This window comes from Semicossyphus pulcher, unplaced genomic scaffold, assembly GCF_022749685.1.
Source record: "Semicossyphus pulcher isolate SPU_LCO1_2020_fin unplaced genomic scaffold, fSemPul1.0.p SCAF_7, whole genome shotgun sequence".
Lineage (NCBI taxonomy): Eukaryota > Metazoa > Chordata > Actinopteri > Labriformes > Labridae > Semicossyphus > Semicossyphus pulcher.
In genome coordinates, this window is record NW_027211748.1 from 3,027,499 (window position 1) to 3,047,745 (window position 20,247).

A 20,247-nucleotide genomic window follows, 5' to 3' on the forward strand; every position below is an offset into this window, starting at 1 on the left:
TTCAGTAAAATCAAATTAATTCTAAAGCAGTGATTCAGCAGATCCCACACTTTGTGCTCATAAGGACCCTGCCCACGTAGTCTGTTTTGCACGTACTGTTAAATATGCAAAGCCTGGGCATGCTTGACAGATGAAAGAAACCAAATTAAACTTATTCATCTTTACCTTCACAACCCCCGTCCCAGCCGCTGCAGCAGGAGCTAATACGCAGGACTGAGGCTTTTTATGCTGCTGGATTCTAAAAAATGAATCACGGCGTCCTCACAGAGTGCCTGTTTACTGATGTGCAATCACAATTGATATTTAGAAACTCTTTTGTTCACGTCTGGAAGCTTCAACAAAGAAGTAATGATATTTTGTCAGCAGGATACGAGATGAAAAAAACATCTAGGATTCTTTTAAAGAAGGAAAGGCCGCACATGTAGAGCTGCTGAAGTAAATCTGAGGCTTTGTGGCAGCTTTGTCGAGAAACAGATTTCATCAACACTTTCACTTTTGAAAAACTATTATCATTTGTCATCAGATTGAATCCGTCAGCAGCTTTATATCACATTGTTATTAATGTTAGAGTTTTCCCTGTAACAGCATGTGCTGCTCTGCTCGCTCTTTATCATTCAGACAGTCAGCCGCCCGGTACAATAACAGAGATGTGTTCTTACCTTACACAAATCCTGCCTCTGATGCTGCTCAGCGATCAAGTGAAATGATAGGTTCAATCTGATATTCCCTCTCTGGATTACATGTGTTCTGCCACCACTATGTACAGTATAAACACCTGCCTTTTTGCATGGATCAAACGTCCTGCCTGTTAAAATGTTAATTTATATAAATACAAATCAGTCACACACATCTAATTTCTTATTTTAAAGAGAATACTGGTATTTTTGAAGAAGGACGCTATTTTACATACTTGATGTTTACATGACTTATAGGCTTAAACAGTGTGTAAATGTCTCTAGTAGAGACAGTGTGTTCATCCTGCAGCAGTGAAACAGGCTGTAATGGCTGCAACATAATCCTTGATGGATCAAAGGCTGCCACTAAAAGTTCTTGTTGTTTCCACTGACAGGCTCAGATTGTTATTCTAAGTGTGTGACAACATGACAGAAAGGATCCCTACAGAGAGAGATCTTTTTGTTACAGAGGAAGATGTTTTTTTTTAACCACAAACAGACGTCACAGCGCTCTCTGCAAACACACCAGACTCCATTGAGAAAAACAGTGATTTTAGCTCACTGAACACAGGAGCTGCCTGACCTCTGCCTTCATTGGTTAGTTTTTTAATGTTGCGTATTCAAAACAAAAATGCTGGATCTGGGTTAACTATTAAATACAACACACACACATTAAAATAAGAGGTTCAATGAATCGAAGCAGCAGCATAAAAAAACGACTGATCACATGTTCTGCAGCAGTGTGAAAACTAACTCTGTGTTTTAGCATCTTCCTGCTCAATGTTTACCAGTCCACAAGCTATTACCAACCTCATTGCACCCACAGAAACAGTCCTCTTAAAACCCTCCTGTTTCTCTCTGTGCCTCTGCAGCCTCTGGACTTTGAGAAGAAGCCGTCGTACACGGTAGAGATCCAGGTCCAGAACACCCAGCTGGACCCTCGCTTCATGTCTGCAGGTTCCAAGGACATGGCCACGGTTCGGATCGGCGTGGAGGACGTGGACGAGCCACCACTGTTCGACAAAGCCAGCTATCTGATGGAGGTGAAGGAAGACGCTGCAGTGGGCGTGGCCGTGGGTTCTGTCAGCGCCATGGACCCCGACAGAGCCCGCAGCATGGTCAAGTAAGACTACAGTCATTAAACAGCTTTGAGATGCCTCAGTGTCCTTTGAGAGACATTATTGATTTAAAGTTAGTTCTACTCTCAAACATGATTTTGATATAATATCAATATCACTGCTAACAAAGTGCAGTCTGTCCGTGGGTTGCATGCTTTGTCTCTTTTGCCTCTTTCGGAGCTGTTCATCAAACATGGACACTGACACACACTTCAAACTTTGGATTCATTTGGATTTCAATCAGACTTTAAAGCAGCCTTTAAAACAAGAAGCCTGTGTCTGAAGTGCAGGGCTGTTATATTCCTCTCCTGCTGTTTTACAAGTCTCAGCATAACTGGCCTGAAGTTTGACTTTAAATGGACCTTGGCTCTCTCAGGGCTTGTGATGAGCCCCTATAGGAGAAATATGAAGCAGGTTAAAAGATGGTGGTCCAGTAATCAGTGTTAAAATGATAAAGGAAGCTATCTGTGTGAAAACTGCTGAGTGTATCCACAACACAGAGCTGCACCTGCAGGCTGTATTTAAAGAGCCTCGCTGCAGCACACTTCATTACTGTGACTCGGCATTAGGATACTTTGAGCTCGGTTTCCTCCTGTTAGTAATTGTCATTACTCAAACGTCATGAGTTTATCCTGGGAATTTCCTGATGTTTACAAAATAAAAGCCCAAAGCCCTCTGTAATTTGCTCTGCTGCAGCGAGTATTGATCAGAAGGTACACGGCTGTTAAATAAGTTCAAACTTTCCTGAACTTTCCTGGAGGCCAATCTGAGTCAAAAACAAGGAACAGGAGACGGCAAAGGACCTGACATGAAGGATAGGAAATGGTGCAATGTAAGGAAAGATCTGCAGGATGAGCTGAAGGGAAAGAATCACTGCGGATGGATGTGTGACAGCAGTGTGAGTGTTCGGACTGGAACTGAGCCCTTATTTCTCTGCATTTAAAGCAGCCAAGTGATGGGGAACATATTCCAATTAAAACAAGCATGGAAGCATGGAGTGCTCTTAAAATGATGTGTCACAGGGGTGCACACACACACACACACACACACTCAGACACAATCCCAATTATTCCTGTGTTTGGGCCTTTGTTCCTGCGACTGTATCATCCATTATTTTACTGTTGAGTGCTTTCTAATTATGACGGAGCCTGGATGCTCTGAGACAACGTTTGCTTTCATATTCATATATCTCCATATGGAAATCAATCAGTAAGATTGGATGGAACATAATTAAGAGCTGATAGCAGTGTGATGTTATATTCTGGTAGTGGAAGCAGCCTTGATCCACACACTGCGGATGTTCTTATGCAGCTCCTGTTCACACAGCAGTTTGCCTCCACTTTGACAGGCACAAGCAAAGGCATCGCACTTCTATTATCTATGGAGTGCTGTGAAGCTGTGAATAGCTGCATTCAGCAACTAGTTCAAAAATAGAGAATGCTCTGTGAGCAGTCCGCACACAGACGAAGAGATTTTCAAGTAGCTGTGATGTTTTCAAAAGGCTACAGTGAGATTGGAAAGGAGGAGAGGACAGAACGCAGACGCTTCCAGACATCACAATTATGTGATTCCAGTTGTTACAGTATAAACGCTGGCTGTTGTCCAAGCATACAGATCAAAGTTTGGGCACATTGAGAGTGTCAAAGTCACGTGTTGACCCCACAGAAACACGCCTGGAGAGGCAGAGGAAGAGCATCTTTCCAACATGTGATTAAGGATGTGAAACTGTCACTGCCACAGAAATGACAGGAATGTTTGTGCAATCAGTGCTTTTAACTTAAATCAGACATTTGTTACAGAACAGGTGCTGGCTCTAGCTAGTTAGCAATCAGGGACTGCAGCAGGTTAGTGTAAAATAATTCAACAGGTTCAGGTAATAATTAACTGAAAGCAGGCAGGCAGCAGGTGAGAACAGGAATCAGCTGTTTCTCTTATTGGAGAAATCTGAAATTAAAATGATTCTGCAGAAGTTTTAGATAGTTTGTTAGTGTGAAAACCCCTGCCTCGACCTTTGATCCCTGTGTACACATCCAGACGAATCGTGTAATGTCACTCCTGGGGCTGCAGGTATACGAGTGTAACCTGTCTCACCTTTTGGCTGTCTCTCTTGTCGCAGGTACTCGATCGACCGTCGCACTGACATGGACCGCCTGTTCAACATCCATTCGGGGAACGGGTCAGTGTTCCTGCTGCGGAGGCTGGACAGAGAGGAGAGTGCCTGGCACAACATCTCCGTCATCGCCACAGAGTTCAGTAAGTCCAGCAGACCGTGTGATGTATTGATCAATCACAGCCACTTATGTTCCATACCACTAAATATAGTGTCCAGGACTGTTTATAATGTTTTAGTCATGTTGTTACGACCCTGGCTCAGAGGAAGCAACCTGGAGAAGTCAAACTGGAAATTCAAACAATTACTTATTACAAACCACATTGACAAAATGACAAAGGGATAAATGTGGCTGCTGCCATGCTGCTGATCCTGGCTGCAGTGTGAGAGAGAGTGGGAGGAGCTTAGCACTGGCTTTTGTAGCCAGCCCACAGGTGCCAGAGATCAGGAGCTGTATGGGCAGGTATGGAGGTGTGGCCTCAAGAAGAAAAGGGGGTAACAAAGAAATTAGTGTTGCACATAAAAGTGTAGATAGTTTCAGTTGAGGCTGTGGGATGTGTGAGGCTCAAACTTGATTTCAGTTGTCTTTCCAGGATCAATGTCCTGGATCCTCTGGATAATACTCGGGTTAACTCTGGCCGTACTTTTGGAATAGTTTCTATGACATGTGCCCTGACATGTGTCTGAAGAGCAGGGAGATCACAGATTTAATGATGTAAAAACAAATAAAAGTCCGATTGAGTCTGTCGTGTTTGGGTGCAGCGAACATTTCAAAGATGTATATCCCAAACAGAATAAAAAAGAAGCTACAGACTCGGCCAAACTCCACAAGCTTTTATATTCTGGCTTTTATCAGTAATTATGTATCACATTCATAACAGGAGGTTTTCTGTGTGTGTATATCAGACGGTTACACAGAGATGCTGAAATGTGAATCTAAGCTCAAGCGTCCACTTACCAAATATTCATGCACAAATTCAAACAGTCTGTTTCAACTCGCCTGTAGCGTGCCTGTCTGTCTGCATCAGTCCCGCCCCCGCATGCTCTGTATGAGTGTGTGCGTGTGTGTGTGTGTGTGTGTGTGTGCGTGTGTGTGCGTGTGCTCAGCTAAGAGGCTGTGTCCTGCTGAAAACAGAGCAGAGAAACATCGTCAGTGTTTGACAAATGTTATTGATGACAAAACACATTAAGAGTTGCATTGATCGCACACACGGGTTTCCCACACCAGCCTTAAAGAATGAATGAAAGAGTTGTCTTAAATCACGCTGAGCTTTAAGCAGCAGAGGACACACTGCAAACACACTACAACAGGCATGTCAGTAACATGCTTATGTAATGCCTTAATAAATGGTACAGTAAAAGTTTCATGAACGAATGAATGAATGAATAATAAATAGGGTCAAAGTATTGATAATGACATGAGCTGTGATCTGTCAGGGACAGGCTGTCTGTTTACAGACTGTGGGATAAAATGCACACAAACAATAAGGGTCCTATCTCCACCTTGCACTGCAGTGCTGCAGCACGAGTGTCGTGCTATCTTCCATCCGGCGCGGTGGTCATTTTCCCGCCCAGCGCCGGCGTGGTGTAAAAAGCAAGTCATCTTGCGCCACCATTAGTGTTGGTTTTGATATGACATGTGGTCAGGCAAATAGGTGGCGCGTTGCTATCTAGAGGACGCAGAGAGCGACTGCGCCTTAGACCAACAAAAACCTGGTCTAAAGTCTAAAGTCTGTGGCGCAGTCTGTGTTTGCTATTTAAAGGCGCATTATGGAAATACATCGGAGAGTTCACAACACGAGTCTGCTTGTCACTCTCACGGGGACGCACAGCAGCGCTTCTACTCTCTCCACTCCCTCGTCTCCTTAAACCATGATACTGCTTTCGTTTTGTTACTGAGCTGGTGATGCTGGAAGACGTGGACAGGCTGCTGCTTCACACATACCTGCTTGACACATACCTGCTTCACACACACCTGCTTCACACACACCTGCTTCACACATACCTCCTTCACACACACCTGCTTCACACACACCTGCTTCACCTCAGGGAGATTCCTGCTTGAGCCACACATGGGACAAAAACTGCAGAGACACCAACCTGTCCATCTTGCTGTCATTCTGACACACACACTCTCTAATACACGCAGAAACAGACACACACTCACAGAACTAAGAGCTAATTTTATTACAACCCTCAAATGTAACTCCCTGTGGCACCGACAGTCGTACCCACAGATATTAAAACACTGTCCAGGGCCGATTACACACGAGAATACAGCTATGTGATCGAGCAGCAACAATAAGTAAGTAAACATTTAAAGCCGACCTTTCTTTGATGGTCAGCACACAGAACTTTAATAAACAGAAGAACCTGTCCGTCTGGAGATTTAAATCATTAATGCTATGTGTGTGTCGTACGTAAATGTACACAGTGTGTCTCTTTTCACTTTCATTTCTGCTGGGCAGTGGGATCTCTTCAGTGGCTTTAACATCAATCCGTGCTTTGACATGTATCGTACAGTAATGTGTGTTTTTTTCTGCGTGTTCAAGGACACAGTGGAAACAAAGAAGTTAAATAAGCCGGTCGGGGTCAGGTTTATATGAGAAGAAATCTGCTGTGTAAATAGCAACACGCCTGCCTGCAGGCACACCAGGATCTTAATGAGAATGAGAACTGACACTCTGATTGGTTTGATTCATGTTATGCAGAAAACACACCTATGAATAATCCAGGGACTTAAGCCAACCTCTTTGCACCTTGTGCCTCGGTTTGCGCCCAGATTGTGCGCTGTGTAACGAGCAAAAGTGCACCTTGTGTCCCTTGTGTCCTTTATAATAATGCATTGCGTGTAAAGGTAACATGTCACTGACTGTGTGTAGCTGTGGACCTGCAGCAGAGTGAAACATCACGTGTGCTTTTTGGACACTGATGATTTTGTGCTTCTCATGGAGAAACACTGAAACTTTTACTGGAGTAAAAACTCAAACAACCTCCGAATCAGTTTGTATGATGAATGATGTATTTGTTCTTATTTAAGGTTATATCAGATAGCCTCCTCCTCCTTGTGACTGTGGTACGCGTGTGAAAGGAGCCTGATTGGTTTCCTGGTTTAACTTGAGACCTGCTGTGAAAATCACAGAGAACCTCAGGAAACCAAATACTTGAACAAAGGCTGAGCAAATGTGCCATTTCTTAAATACATACACTACCAGTCAAAAGTTTGGACACAGTTTCCTATTAACTTGTATGAGAAAATGTGTCCAAACTTTTGACTGGTAATGTACCTATAAATATAACATTTTTTATATCACAGCTTATCTTTCCTTCTTCACGTTCTCTTATTTAATCAGTTATGTGTCTGTCTCCTCCTCATTTCCTGACAAGGTTCCCTTAAGCAAGGCAGTGATCTGCTCAGTGGGCTCTGTCAGTGAAACAGTTCAGCTTGCAGCTCACAGTGTAACAATGGAGCGAGTTGGTTGAGTTTCCCAGCATGAACTCTTTCTGTGTTTGCCTTGCAGATAATCCCCGTCAGAGCAGCAATGTGACCGTCTACATCCGCCTGCTTGACATCAACGACAACGCCCCCACCTTCGCTGCCTCGTACGAAACCTTTGTGTGTGAGAGGACAAAGGCCGGGCAGGTACGACAGCTTCACCACTTCACAGATAGATATGAACATTGTTCTGCATAGCTTCGATAGAGAGGCAGGAGGAGGGATGGACTTATTTTTATCGAGTTTATATTGAGGTCTTTTTGGTCGAGTTTCCACCCAGAGTACCCAGAACATTTAGTACCAGGAACCACAGCAACTGAAACATTCCTTCAGCCTGTTGTTGGTCCCCGCGTCAGAAACACTTTACAGGCTGCTGTGGTGACACAGATGACCACACCCTAAACCCTCCCCTGCTTTCTGGTCTCTGTGACTCATACACATCATGCTGTGCAGAAGAAGATGTTGGATTGAGACCATAAAGTTACTGACAGAGTTAACATGAGTCAGTGTCAGTTGATTTAAAGCAGCAACAGTCCGAGCTACTGACCCTCCGGTTTTCTGTTCTCACAAACATGAAAGGCAAAGGAGAGATAAAAGATTCAGCGAGCTGTGTTTCCCTCACAGCTTAGCAAATCCAAGTGTTTTACCTGGAAGCGGATCCAAAGCCCCATCAGGCCTCCCTGCAGGCGTCTGCGCCTCTGGTGTCTGTACTTTCATTACATCCTGTTTTAAACACACATTATTCCCTCAGCAGTCCCCTGATTACTGCAGCTGCTGTGAATGTGTGAAGGAGCAGCTCATTATCAGCTCACCTTAGCCGGGGGAGGGGGGCAGCATACATGTATTAGGTTTAATTTTACATTATAATCCCAAACAACAAACACTAGCATTGTTTAAAGATACTTACAACTGGATAGGCACACCGTCCTACACACCGTGTGCATTTGACTGCTGCTGAATATATTGATCATGAAGATAATGTTTTATTATTAGAGATTATTCCAGCTATAAGACACAGTTCATTAATGTGTGCTCTATCACACACACATATCACCTCAATATGGGCTCCTGCTTTTCTGACTCTGACTTTAACCCAGACCACCAAGTACTCCATGTTGGTAGATCTCTACTGCTAATGTAGAGGTCACCGTTATTATAACTGATAGAAATGATGATGCATCCATCACAGCTATGTAAAACTGGTACTAACGACAAAGTGAAGGCCTCTTGTCATATTACATGTATTCAGTTTACTATTATAGTCTTCTCCACAGTGCTTGAACTGCTAAGGAGTTACAGTGGTTATTATTGGTTTATTACCAGTAAACATTATGTCAAAAAACATACGTTTATAAATACGCACTCTTTCTGACTTGTTCATTGAGAAAGTAAAACACTGAATCGTTGCTACGACCTGGAGTAGTTGTGTTAAATATTCCTTTTGGAGGTGGACCGTCCTCTACAGAAGTAAACAGGTTACTTACACACAGTTATACACACACACACACACACACACACACACACACACACATACACATTGGTAGATGGCTGTTTACTGCTGCTCTGTGACATTATTAAAGCGTGCTACACTGAACTTGAACAACCTCCACTGCAGAATTAGAAGCAGCTGTGCGCCCGCCCCGAGCAGGTGGTCCTGTACTGTAGTCATTGTGCACTGATGCGCTCTTATGAATCACTTATGGGACATGCCAAACACAGGAGGCTAAAGTCAGCCGGTAAGCCCTGTTATGAAAGAAACACAGCGTTTGCACGGAGTCAGACATTACTACCACACTGACCCTGTCCTGGGTTTGATGAAAGTAGGCCAACATGTGTTTGTTTCAAGATGATTTGATGATCAAAAACACCTGACGTATCTTCAAATTATACTGCTCTGGTACTTTGAACCTGGGCTCTATTCTTCATTTGTTGGGGTGCTTCATCCTGCAGCAGTGAAACAGGCTGTAATGGCTGCAACATAATCCCTGATGGATCAAAGTGTGTCCTATAAAAGTTTTTGTTTATACTTCACAGAGCATAGGAGCTGCTTTTCTGCTGCCTCAGTCATTACTTTGTTTGTGTTGTTGTGTGACTTTGGGGACTTAATAGGTAAATCCAGCTCCAACCCAAAATTTGTGTAACACACGATACCACAAACAAAGTAACTGATCAAGGCAGCGTCTAGACCTGTAACTCCTGTGTCCTGTGAGCTAAAATCACTGTTTTTATGAATGGAGTCTGGTGTGTTTGCAGAGAGCGATGTAACAGCTGATGTCTGTAACAAAAAGGTCTATCTCTGTAGGGATCCTCTCTGTAATGTTGTCACACACGTATCATAACAATCTGAGCTCAGAGGACAACGTACTTTGATCTGGTACATTTGCCTCCAAGGATTAACTTGCAGCTATTACAGCCTGTTTCAAGGCTGTTGGCTGAAGCAAATAAAAGGAGCAATTCCAAAAGTTATTTTGCTCTATCAGTCATTTGTACACCAAAATCCATAAATGGGCCCACATGTAGAATACTCTTTCAGTTCACTGCTCAAGGAATCAGCAACATTTCGATTTCCTGTTTTTTTGTTTGTTTTTGGAGATTCTGGGAATTTTTAACAGGAAACTTTTCTCGCCTTTTCCATCAAATATTGACATATATCATTTTAAATGAGCCTTTAGCTCTCTGACTGATAGCCTGGACTGCTCAAAGGTAAACAACTTTGGCTTTGTTGCATATCTATAATACTGACAGAACAGAGTGTAATTATTCTGCTGTAATACCACTTTATGTGATTCATCATGTATTGTACTGTATGGGATGCAACTAATGTGATTAAAACACACAGGCTTATACATGAATACATGCTGTACACACACACGCACACACACACACAGAGTCCTGCAGCTGATTGGCTGAGCTCCTGGAGGCCGCTCACTCTCTTCTTTGAGGCTGAAAGCTGATCTGTCATGGTCACTGACAGCAGCTTTCACACATGGAAGATTGTAAATAAGGCTTTACACACACACACACACATCATGCATCTCATCTCATGCAACAATTAATGAAATAAGAACACAAATCTGAATGTGTAATCATGTAACAGGTTAAATATACCACACACACACACACACACACACATCCTGACATTGTTGAGCAGGGTGGCTCTCTGCCATCGCTCCCCTCACGTCCCTGTCATCCTGCCATCCTTTCATCCTTTAATTCCTCTGCCCTTTCATCTGTCCATCAATGTTAATCATCAGTATTTGTTCACTGGATCTTCTCACTGCTTCCCTCAGGCTCCGGATTTGTTTCAGTGTACGTTTGCCAGTGCGTGTGTGTGTGTGAGTGTGTGTTATTGGCACAGATCTCCTATAATCTCACTGTGAGTGTCTCCCGTTCAATTAAATGAGACTGTGGTTATAAAGTCAAAAACATATGGAGACAGCAGCTGAGAAACGACATGTGTTACACCAGGAGCCCCTGCAGTGCACTGATGTGTGTTCGCTTCTATTGTGAAGCTGCTTTCATTGATTCTCCACGTCAGCTTTTAGTGATTACAGTATGACAAACAGCTGCATGTTAGCTCTCCCAGCAAACACAGAGCAACGTTAGCATCCACGTGGAGTCCAATGACTCTCTGTTAGCTCTGTTTACTGTTTCCACCCAGAATAATACCTATCTTTAGCTGCTAATTGCTAGCAGCTAGCCTCTACCTATGTGTGAGTGCTGTTTGGTGATTTACAGGAAGTGTACAGTGGGCTTTTCAAATGAAAACATTGACCTGTTGCTGCCTTAAACAAGGCAATGAGCTTCAATGTTCTGAACAAAGATGTCAATTAATCATATTCTTTAGGTGGTTTTAGCATCAGTATCCATACTGAGCTGTTTTTAATCTCATGAAGCACTAACTCTTCTTTAAACTCATTTAGACTCCGTTGAGGTCTTTTGTCTCCACCTAAAATCAATCTTTAGAGCCTGCAGCTCTCTCCTGTACACCTGTAAAGGTGTGCAGCATGCTGAGAACAGCAGCTGAGCTCAGCTTGAATTCAGTCAGCTATAACAGATCCCAATATTGTCGACAAGTTCACACTGAGGCAGGGGATAAAGTATGAAAACAGCCAAATATACCGTATAGACTTTGTGTGATCAAACACGTATCATTTAATAAAATGGAGCTAAACATGCAGCGTCATGCTGCCACACGCCTCACACCGCCAGCAGAAGCTGTTTTCACTTTCTTTAAAGAAAAAAGTGCGAAAAGAAAAGAAAACTGCAGAAAACTGTCACAAGTCTGACGACAGGAGAGAGGAACGTGTTGATTACAACCTGACAGTTGACACAGCAGCCGTGTTTTGTGTGTGTGTGTGTGTGTGTGTGTGTGTGTGTGTGTGTGTGTGTGTCCGTGCACACTGATTGACTCAGGATGGTCATGTTAATGTGTGTGTGTCTCACAGAGGATCCAGACTGTGAGTGCTGTGGACGAAGATGAGCCTTCATCAGGACACAAGTTCTTCTTCAGCCTGGCTCCTGAGGGGACGCAGCGCAGCAACTTCACTGTCCGAGACAACGGAAGTAAGCTTCACTCATACAGACGATACAGGTGGCCTTAATCTGTTCTAGAAAGCACATGGAATATTTGGATTCTTTTCATTGACAGACAGAAACAAGATAACAAGTGAGTCAGTCTGACAGGCCAGGCAGTGTGTTCATATCAGTTCATGTTGTCACAGTCTTCACAACATAGAATGAAGAGAGCTCTGTTAGCCCTGGTGTAATTAACAGTAACTGTGAGATTATTTGGGTGTACCAAATGAAATGATTAACTTCCTGTGCTCAGATAACACAGCCGGCATACTGACGCGTCGAGCCAGCTACAGCCGTCTCCACCAGAGCCTCTACCTGGTTCCCGTGGTGATCACAGACGGAGACTACCCCATGCAGAGCAGCACGGGCACCCTGACTGTGCGTGTGTGCCCCTGTGACCGTGAAGGCAATATGGAGGTGTGTAACGCCGAGGCTCTGAGCAGCTCTCCTGGGCTCAGCACCGGAGCGCTCATCGCCATCCTGCTGTGTGCCATCATACTGCTGAGTGAGTATAACCATAACAACACACAGTAGTGGATCTCATTATATGGCCTGTAATAGCATGGTAATATGTTATATTGAAATAGCAGTTTTATGTGAAAACAGGTATAAAGTTCCTCTAAGCAGCTGAATCAGAGTAGAATAGCAGAATATGATTATAGTGCGTGCAGTGTGTGATGATGCTCTCTGATTGGCTGTAGAGTAAAACAACGTTCAGACCCTGAGACCCAGAATCAGACCTGTATGGAAATGAATGCATCTCATCTGCCGCCACATCCCCACTTATCCTCTTATTCAGGCGGCGGTCACAGTCCAGTGGGCTGCTGGGAAAATGAATACATATTTATGGCTGTGAAAGTGCAGTCATTGCAGACTTAGTGGACACACACCAGGGACAGCAGAAGTGCTGGGAGAGAGTCGCTCTAAACTCAGTGCTGCAGGACATTCATGCTTTCTGCGGCCATTTCAACAGATTTTACACATACGTAACACTTACTTTACTTCAAACCACCGTGCTGCATGTCCACGCAGCCACAGAAACAACACTAGAACAAAGAACAGAATCTTAATATTTTAATATGTAAGGAGAAGTCCAGTTCAGCACAGTTGTTTCAGTACTCTGTAGTCTGTCCAGGACACAAAGAGTGAAAGTATATAGAGCTGTGTGATGATGACGACAGAAGATGTGGTGACAGTCACAGGAGATACGGACTAATCACAGATACGACCTCGTGGAGTTCTGTCCATTACTACACTATATGATAGAATACAGCAACCTAATAAAACAATACTTTACATCACAGCACTATGTAATACAATATTATACATTACAACACTATATGATAACCAACACAGCATAAAAACTGTACAATCCAACACAACATGATACAATATGACACCACAAGATTCAGTACTGAACAGCACAACACATAGAACACTGCATCTTTGATATGTAACCACTGTCATTTAGCCTGACGCTGACTAGCATGCTACAGCTAATAGACCAAAACTGTCCCACTGCTGGAACTTGTCCGCTGATCCTCGTGCCCTTTCTGTTCCGAGTATGAAGTATGAAAGTGTGAAAGTACCAGATAAAGTGACAATATTGTTGTCACCGAGGCAAGGAGCCGAATGTCCTGCTGGATTTATCATAGCCTGTGTTGTAAAAACACGTGTATGGAGTCAATCCTGTACAGTTGCAAGCACAGTAGGACTTTGTTATGTGATCAACTACAACTATCTATAATGCACCTGTCTGCACTCACTGCAGTGATTTCTCCTCTCTGGTGTTGGAGTTGAGGGTGCTTGCAGGACTGTTGTAGCTGACTACAGAGCAGTCTGCACAGTCGTTCCCCCTCAGCTCATTTGAAACTACTTGCTGTTACATGTACAGATGTATTTCCTCTGAAAGAAGACACTGGTGAAACAATGTTTTCAGCAAAAACAAACAAACCCTCTGCAGGTGTGATAACACTCTCAGAACACTGCGTTTCAGGTAGTGTGTGCCAAAACATGGAGACGTAACTTATACAAATTAATTCAGACATTTGAAAAGAAGAGCTGGTGGAGGAGCTGGTTCTCAGGCTGGTTCCTCAGAGAGATCACATTGTGTTATCAAACATGGTAATCACACAGCCTGAAGCTGCAGTGTTTGAGTGATGCTCATATGCATATGTATGTATCATCACCACATAATGGTTTTGCTGATGCTCTCCTGTGCCTCTGTTCATCCCCCCGTACAGCTGTACCATCTGATATCTCCCCTCACTCACAGCACAGCTCACGCTCTCCTGCAGACATTTCATGCTGCGATTTGCAGAGTTACTGTGTTTGCATTATCGCTTCTCTCAGTTCAATGACCTCAACTCCACCTCTGCTCTTTCTTGTTGCCGCTGTGCTCTTACTTGATTTAAATGCAAACGGGCCTGCGTGAGCTTAGCCAATCAAATGTTCTGCATGATTTCTTACGGCTGAGCCTCTCTGGAATCAAAGGCTGCTGTCCTCTCTGTCCGCCTGCAGCCAGCATCGCCTCACTCTGCGATATAAAGCGTCCACACCTTGTTTAGAGTGACGCACGCCGAGCTCCGATCCAAATCTGCACACTGCTTCATCTTTGCATTAAAAGGACATTAAAAAGTATTAAAAGGTTGTTTATAATGAAATAAACTGAAGCTCTTGAACGCGTCCAGACAGCCTCCTGCATTCTGCTGCACTCACCTTATATTCTACTCTCTGTAACATACAGTGTATCCCACGCACCTTTTAGACGCACTCAAACAGTCAGTGCTCTGCTCTCTTGTCTGCCACCACACCGCTCACCTGAATCACACCTGTAGCACCTCAACAGCCCCACCTCTGACCCCGCTTCCACCTGTACGCTTTAAATCCATGTTACATAAGGAGGAAGTTATTATCATCACTCCCCCCTCCCTGATGTGCTGAGCTGAAGCTACCTCGTGGGGGGGTGATGAGGTCAGACTCAACACTCTGCGTAATATATATTTACATAATCTGTTCGACCTGAGTGAGCTGACTGACCTGTGTGTTTAGGTGTTTTCAAACCTGAGGACCCAGCAGGTTTAACTGTGTGTACACTGATGCAGAGGCGCGACCAATGACCACACTGACAAAGGAAGCACAGACTTGTTTACTTCTCTTACTTCTGTAAATAACTGAAATCAAATGAATGAAAAGCTGATTGTGTTCCCAATTCTTTGCAATACAACATTAATGAGCTGCTGGGGCTGGAGGGCCTAAGAAACGTGTGACGGAGGTGTTACCACAGCTGTGCTCGCAAACTCTTAATAAAGTTCAATTGATCTGATCTGATAACCAATAAACACAAAGCTTACAAAGTCAGCTGATTTTTACTTGTATGTATCGGTGGTCCTTGTGGCAGGACAGGAAATTCTGATCAATGTAAATGTGTCTAATCCCACCTCTTTCGTCTGTGGTATCTTGCAGTGATCGTGGTTCTGTTCACGGCGCTGAAACGCCAGAGGAAGCAGGAACCTCTGATCATCTCCAAGGAGGACGTGCGGGACAACGTGGTGAGCTACAACGACGAGGGCGGCGGTGAGGAGGACACCCAGGCCTTCGACATCGGAGCGCTGAGACACCCGGACACTGCCGCCGCCTTGGAGGAGTCCGCCAAACAGAGGCGTGACATCATCCCCTCTGACACCCTGCTGTACCCGCCACACCGCCGCCCTGCTCCCGCCCCCTCTGGCCTTGTGATGCCCCCAGTCAGCATGGCATCCCGGGATAACGGGGACGTTCGCGAGTTCATCAATCAGAGAGTGCTGGAGAACGACTGTAACCCGACAGCACCACCCTACGACTCGCTGGCTACCTACGCCTACGAGGGGGCGGGATCAGTGGCCGAGTCTCTGAGCTCACTCGGCTCAGCGTCGTCTGAGGCCGAGCAGGACTACCATTACCTGAGTGATTGGGGGCCCAGGTTCAGGAAACTGGCTGATCTGTACGGGGCCGAGGACAGTGACTTCTCCTAACAGAGACACGAACACACTCACTTCCATGTCAGAGACAGGACGACTGCAGGGCCGAGCACAGCCGCCACCACAGACCCAGTGTTACAGAACGCTGCTGACCAGCTTTAAAGAAGAGTCCACACAGTCCTCATGACGGACCAACAGGTGTGCTGGCAAATTTTAATTCCATTCAAAAGAACATATAAGGACGCCAACTGATCAATGGCCCTCACCGCACACGGATCTGAAATGCTCACCAGGTAGAGGTCTTCACGTGTCGACCCAGACCCAAGGACCCGAGACCTGACCTGGGACCTGAATGTTTGGTTCCACATTTTATAGTCCAGGACAAGTCAGTTTATCATTTAGAGTCATACCCGAGTGGATCCGAAAAAGAAAGTTAAGTGTCTAACGTTGGGAACTCCTTTGAAAGACACCATGTCACCGGGATGGGCACCATTTGGCAGGATTGAACTGAAATGTGAGCCAACGAGAACGAGCATCAGACACACAGCACCCTGTGTGACGCAGGACGTGAGGCTCCATCCATGGTGAAAACCACAGTATTGAGATATTTCCATAATTGTTCATTCGGTCTTGAATCAAATCTTACTGGTCCAAAGGGTTCGGGTTGTCATTCGAACACGTGAGCACCTCTATTTTCAAGTCTTCTTCAAAATGCAACAAATGTTCCAAATATCTGATTTGGGGAATGAGAACTAACGGATGTAGAAATGTAAATCAACCAGCACAATGGAGGAGGCCAGAATAATCTTCAGTTGGTTCCAAAGACTAATTTCAGGCCTGAATGCAGTTTGAATCAAATTTTAAGTGTTTTTTGTACAAAGAATTGGAATTTTGATACGTTCAGGCTTCGCTTTAATCTCTCCTGGTGACCAAATAACCGTCCTGCAGAGTGTTTCCTGAGGCTGCACTGAAGGACCACACACACTTACCTCTGCAGGTAAGACATGAAGAGCGTGGGGGAGACTTTTTTTCTCTTTGTTTGTGACTAAGTGCCCTTCTGCTGCCCTTCGAGCTGAACTGTGGACGCCTGAGGGGGCTAATGATTCTTACATGATTGCTTTTTGTCTTTCTTGCCGTCTTGTACAAAAGGAGCATCTTGAGGAGCTGTTCAGTTCAAAGTCGCCTTGTTCGGGACACAGAGTACAAAGAGAACAACAACATGACTAAATGCACTGATTTCTTTATGTTCTTTATGTTATGCAGCTTTTTGATTTCTTTTTTTGTACCGTACTCAAGAAGAAGAAGATGTATGTTCATGGCTTCATTTCTAGAGTTTTAGCTATTGATTAAGTGTATTTTGTGTCAGAGATGTGGTTGAACTGGAGTTTTACTGGAAGCTATAAGTTGTATTAAGTTCTTTACATCTTTTAAGTCTTTTTCTCTAATAAAATACAACTTCAGATGTCACACAGACGGTTGTTGGATTGAGGACATGCTTCATATTTACATGTGAGCCTTCACAATACAGCTGTTACCTGGTCAAAGATTCTCACTCCTGTTGGAGTTACCAAACACAAAAACAATCAAATATTAAAGACATATTTTATTGTAATTTACTTACGATACATGTGTTGAAAGCATGCTGAAATAACAACGCTGCATATTAGCAAAAAGTCTGAATTCAATAAGTTAGACCTTATAAATATAGATTATTATAGTTTCTTGGTCAGGTCTGCAAGACGACAAGAAACAACCTTTAAAATGCTTGTTTTTTTGAATGGAGTTTGGTTTGTCACATTTACAAAGCTGATTGCGTACGTTTGAGTCATGCAAAGTCAGTGCAATGACTTTCTTCATATGCTTTTAAAAAATGAGCATGCATTTAGTCTGATCACACCTTTACACTACAGTGACAACAGTTCCAAATTCACCTGTCCACTCGTCACTGAGGCACCACAGGTGGATACAGATGAACCTGAGGTTCTGCTGTTTAACGCTGTCGTTAACCGACACTCGCAGGCTACATATTCATCACTCACTTTAACAGTTTTAAAGCATTAAATCAAACTCACAACATCCTGATTCAGACCTTGTTCTTCAGGAGTTTGTGTTGTTCCAGTAAAAGCTTCAGTTTGTTCCAGTCGTGTGTTGTGACCGTGGTCCGCTCTGAAGGCTTAAACAAAATGTCCTCATATTTCTTTAAACTGTAACTCATTCTTTTTGTACCAAATATTTATAGGAGACAATGAGGATCTTCATGGAGGGGAAAAAATCAAAGTACCGTCCAGCTTCACTGTTTTTTAATGTATTTTTGGAGGCGTGAAACACACTGTGGGCAGTCTACCGTCCGTACATGATGTACATGATGTATTATCCTGTTGTTTCATTTTGTCAAAATAAACTTTTACAGCGAAAATGATTATTTTATTGTTGATTCTTGTTCCATCTGTCTCTTCTGCTGAGCTCGCTCATTCAAAGCCTTTTCTAAGAAGTCATCACTTGAACTCTTCACAGACGAGCAAACGTTCACTAAAAAGTGTTTCCCAAACTTTCAAAGTGAAGTTGGAACAACCATTGATTTATGGATAATCTGATGGTTTCCTCTACAGACTTTAGTATCCTGACAGCACACAGGTTAACATGAAGTCACCCTCTGGTTTGAATGTATAGCTACGCAGCCATAACCATGTGACCACAGGTGGCTTACTAACTAGAACAAGGACTCATCTGACCTAAAGTGTGTAGGTCAAGTGTTTGATCTGTGCACACAGCTCATTACTCCCAGGGGATCGACCTGAGAGTTACCCTGCTTTTGTGCTGTGCTCTATAAATTGTTTTATATAACAACACGTGAGAAGTTGGACACGGGTGGATGTTCTGCTGAATGTTTCAAAACTGTTGCAGGAAGACGCGTTTCACAAAGTGACAGACATGCATTATTTTTTTTCCAATAGCCTCCTCCCGCCCTGCTGTGCTGAAGGGAAGGAAAACTCTCCTCATTGCCTCAGTGTTTGTCTTCATGTCACAGGGCTCTCTAACCCCGGACTGTTCCTGCGCTCTCTAACAGTCCATACTGACCAGAAACCAAGTGTCTAACAAACTGTCACATCTCACGACATTAACCACTGACTGGGTTTAAGAACCAAAACTAATGAGCTAAAATACTTTAATGACCAAAAACATCTTGACACTAAGCCCAGTGTTATTGTGTTACCGTGTGTCTGCCCTGTTAGTGGTGTTTGTAAGTGAGACACACCATACAGAGAGTTAGAGGAGCCAAGGTGTACTTCTTACTCATTATCACAGTGTTCTGAGATTTGATGGCTAAAGACACGACATGCCTCCATCCATTTCTGTCAGTTAATGAAAGAGAGAAAGAAGCTACATAGACATAAAAGATTCACACTTTCTATGCTGGGCTGAACTCACACACACACACACACACACACACACAGAGTGTTAAAGCTGCTGACAGACTCATTTGTCTGTTGTACTGTTGTACTTTTCAGGTGAGCTTTTGAGTGGAGAGCAGTTAGACTGTTCTCTAACTCGACTGGACAGATTTGAAACCTTTAACCCTGCTACACCCTGAGCACCGCTCCTTTTCCCCATCTGTCAGCAGACACGCGGGACACTGTGAGAGGTGTGTGTGTGTGTGTGTGTGTGTGTGTGTGTGTGTGTGGTTAGCCAGTGGCAGCATTAGTGATGACAGCTGTAACTTTCCCAGGCTCTGAGAACACCCTGTGCCTCCATTAGTGCTTCATATTTTTCCTCACTGTTAATCTTTGATGGAGCTGTCTTGTCAGGAGATTCAAAATGCCTGTCAAACTCATTAACCCCGCCCCCACACACACATGCAGAGAGTGTGCATTCAGAAACGTACTCGCAGATTCACTCCAAAATGCACGACTGTTCATTCTTCGAGGCTGGACTGAACCTGCAGGACTTCTCCGACACACACTGAGGGAGCAGCTGCAGGAGGACAGAGCATGAGTGGAGGTCTCTATTGAAAAAAAAAAGAGCAGTAAAACAGAAACCAACAACAGTTCAGCCCCCAAATGCCACCATGCCGTCTTCTTCCTGTCACAGCAGGCCAGGAAGAAGTGGGACAGTGAAACATGCAGCACAGGAGGGCTGGGACACAATCAAAGCAACTACCGGCACAGAGAACACTCGGTCCTGCAGCCGCTGTGGGGTCAGAAAGATGTTTCCTCTTTACAGTTTTTCTTGATTGCTTTGATGCAGCAGTCAACCTCAAACTCCACATTTTCAAAGCAGTTAACACACAGGCCAACACAGTGCCACTCATGGT

General features: G+C 44.0%; 1 protein-coding gene across 1 annotated transcript in view; it reads left to right on the forward strand.

Moving 5' to 3' along the window:
• The window catches only part of LOC138611861 (cadherin-6-like), a 63,576-nt gene extending 46,174 nt beyond the window's left edge, over window positions 1-17,402 (forward strand). Inside the window, exons 7-12 of the mRNA XM_069685113.1 lie at window positions 1,547-1,797; window positions 3,909-4,045; window positions 7,424-7,545; window positions 11,847-11,964; window positions 12,230-12,481; window positions 15,442-17,402. Coding sequence (XP_069541214.1) covers window positions 1,547-1,797; window positions 3,909-4,045; window positions 7,424-7,545; window positions 11,847-11,964; window positions 12,230-12,481; window positions 15,442-15,989 — 1,428 coding nt within the window. The 3' untranslated portion in view covers window positions 15,990-17,402. The remainder of the gene's footprint in view (window positions 1-1,546; window positions 1,798-3,908; window positions 4,046-7,423; window positions 7,546-11,846; window positions 11,965-12,229; window positions 12,482-15,441) is intronic.
• The last annotated feature ends 2,845 nt before the right edge of the window (window positions 17,403-20,247 follow it).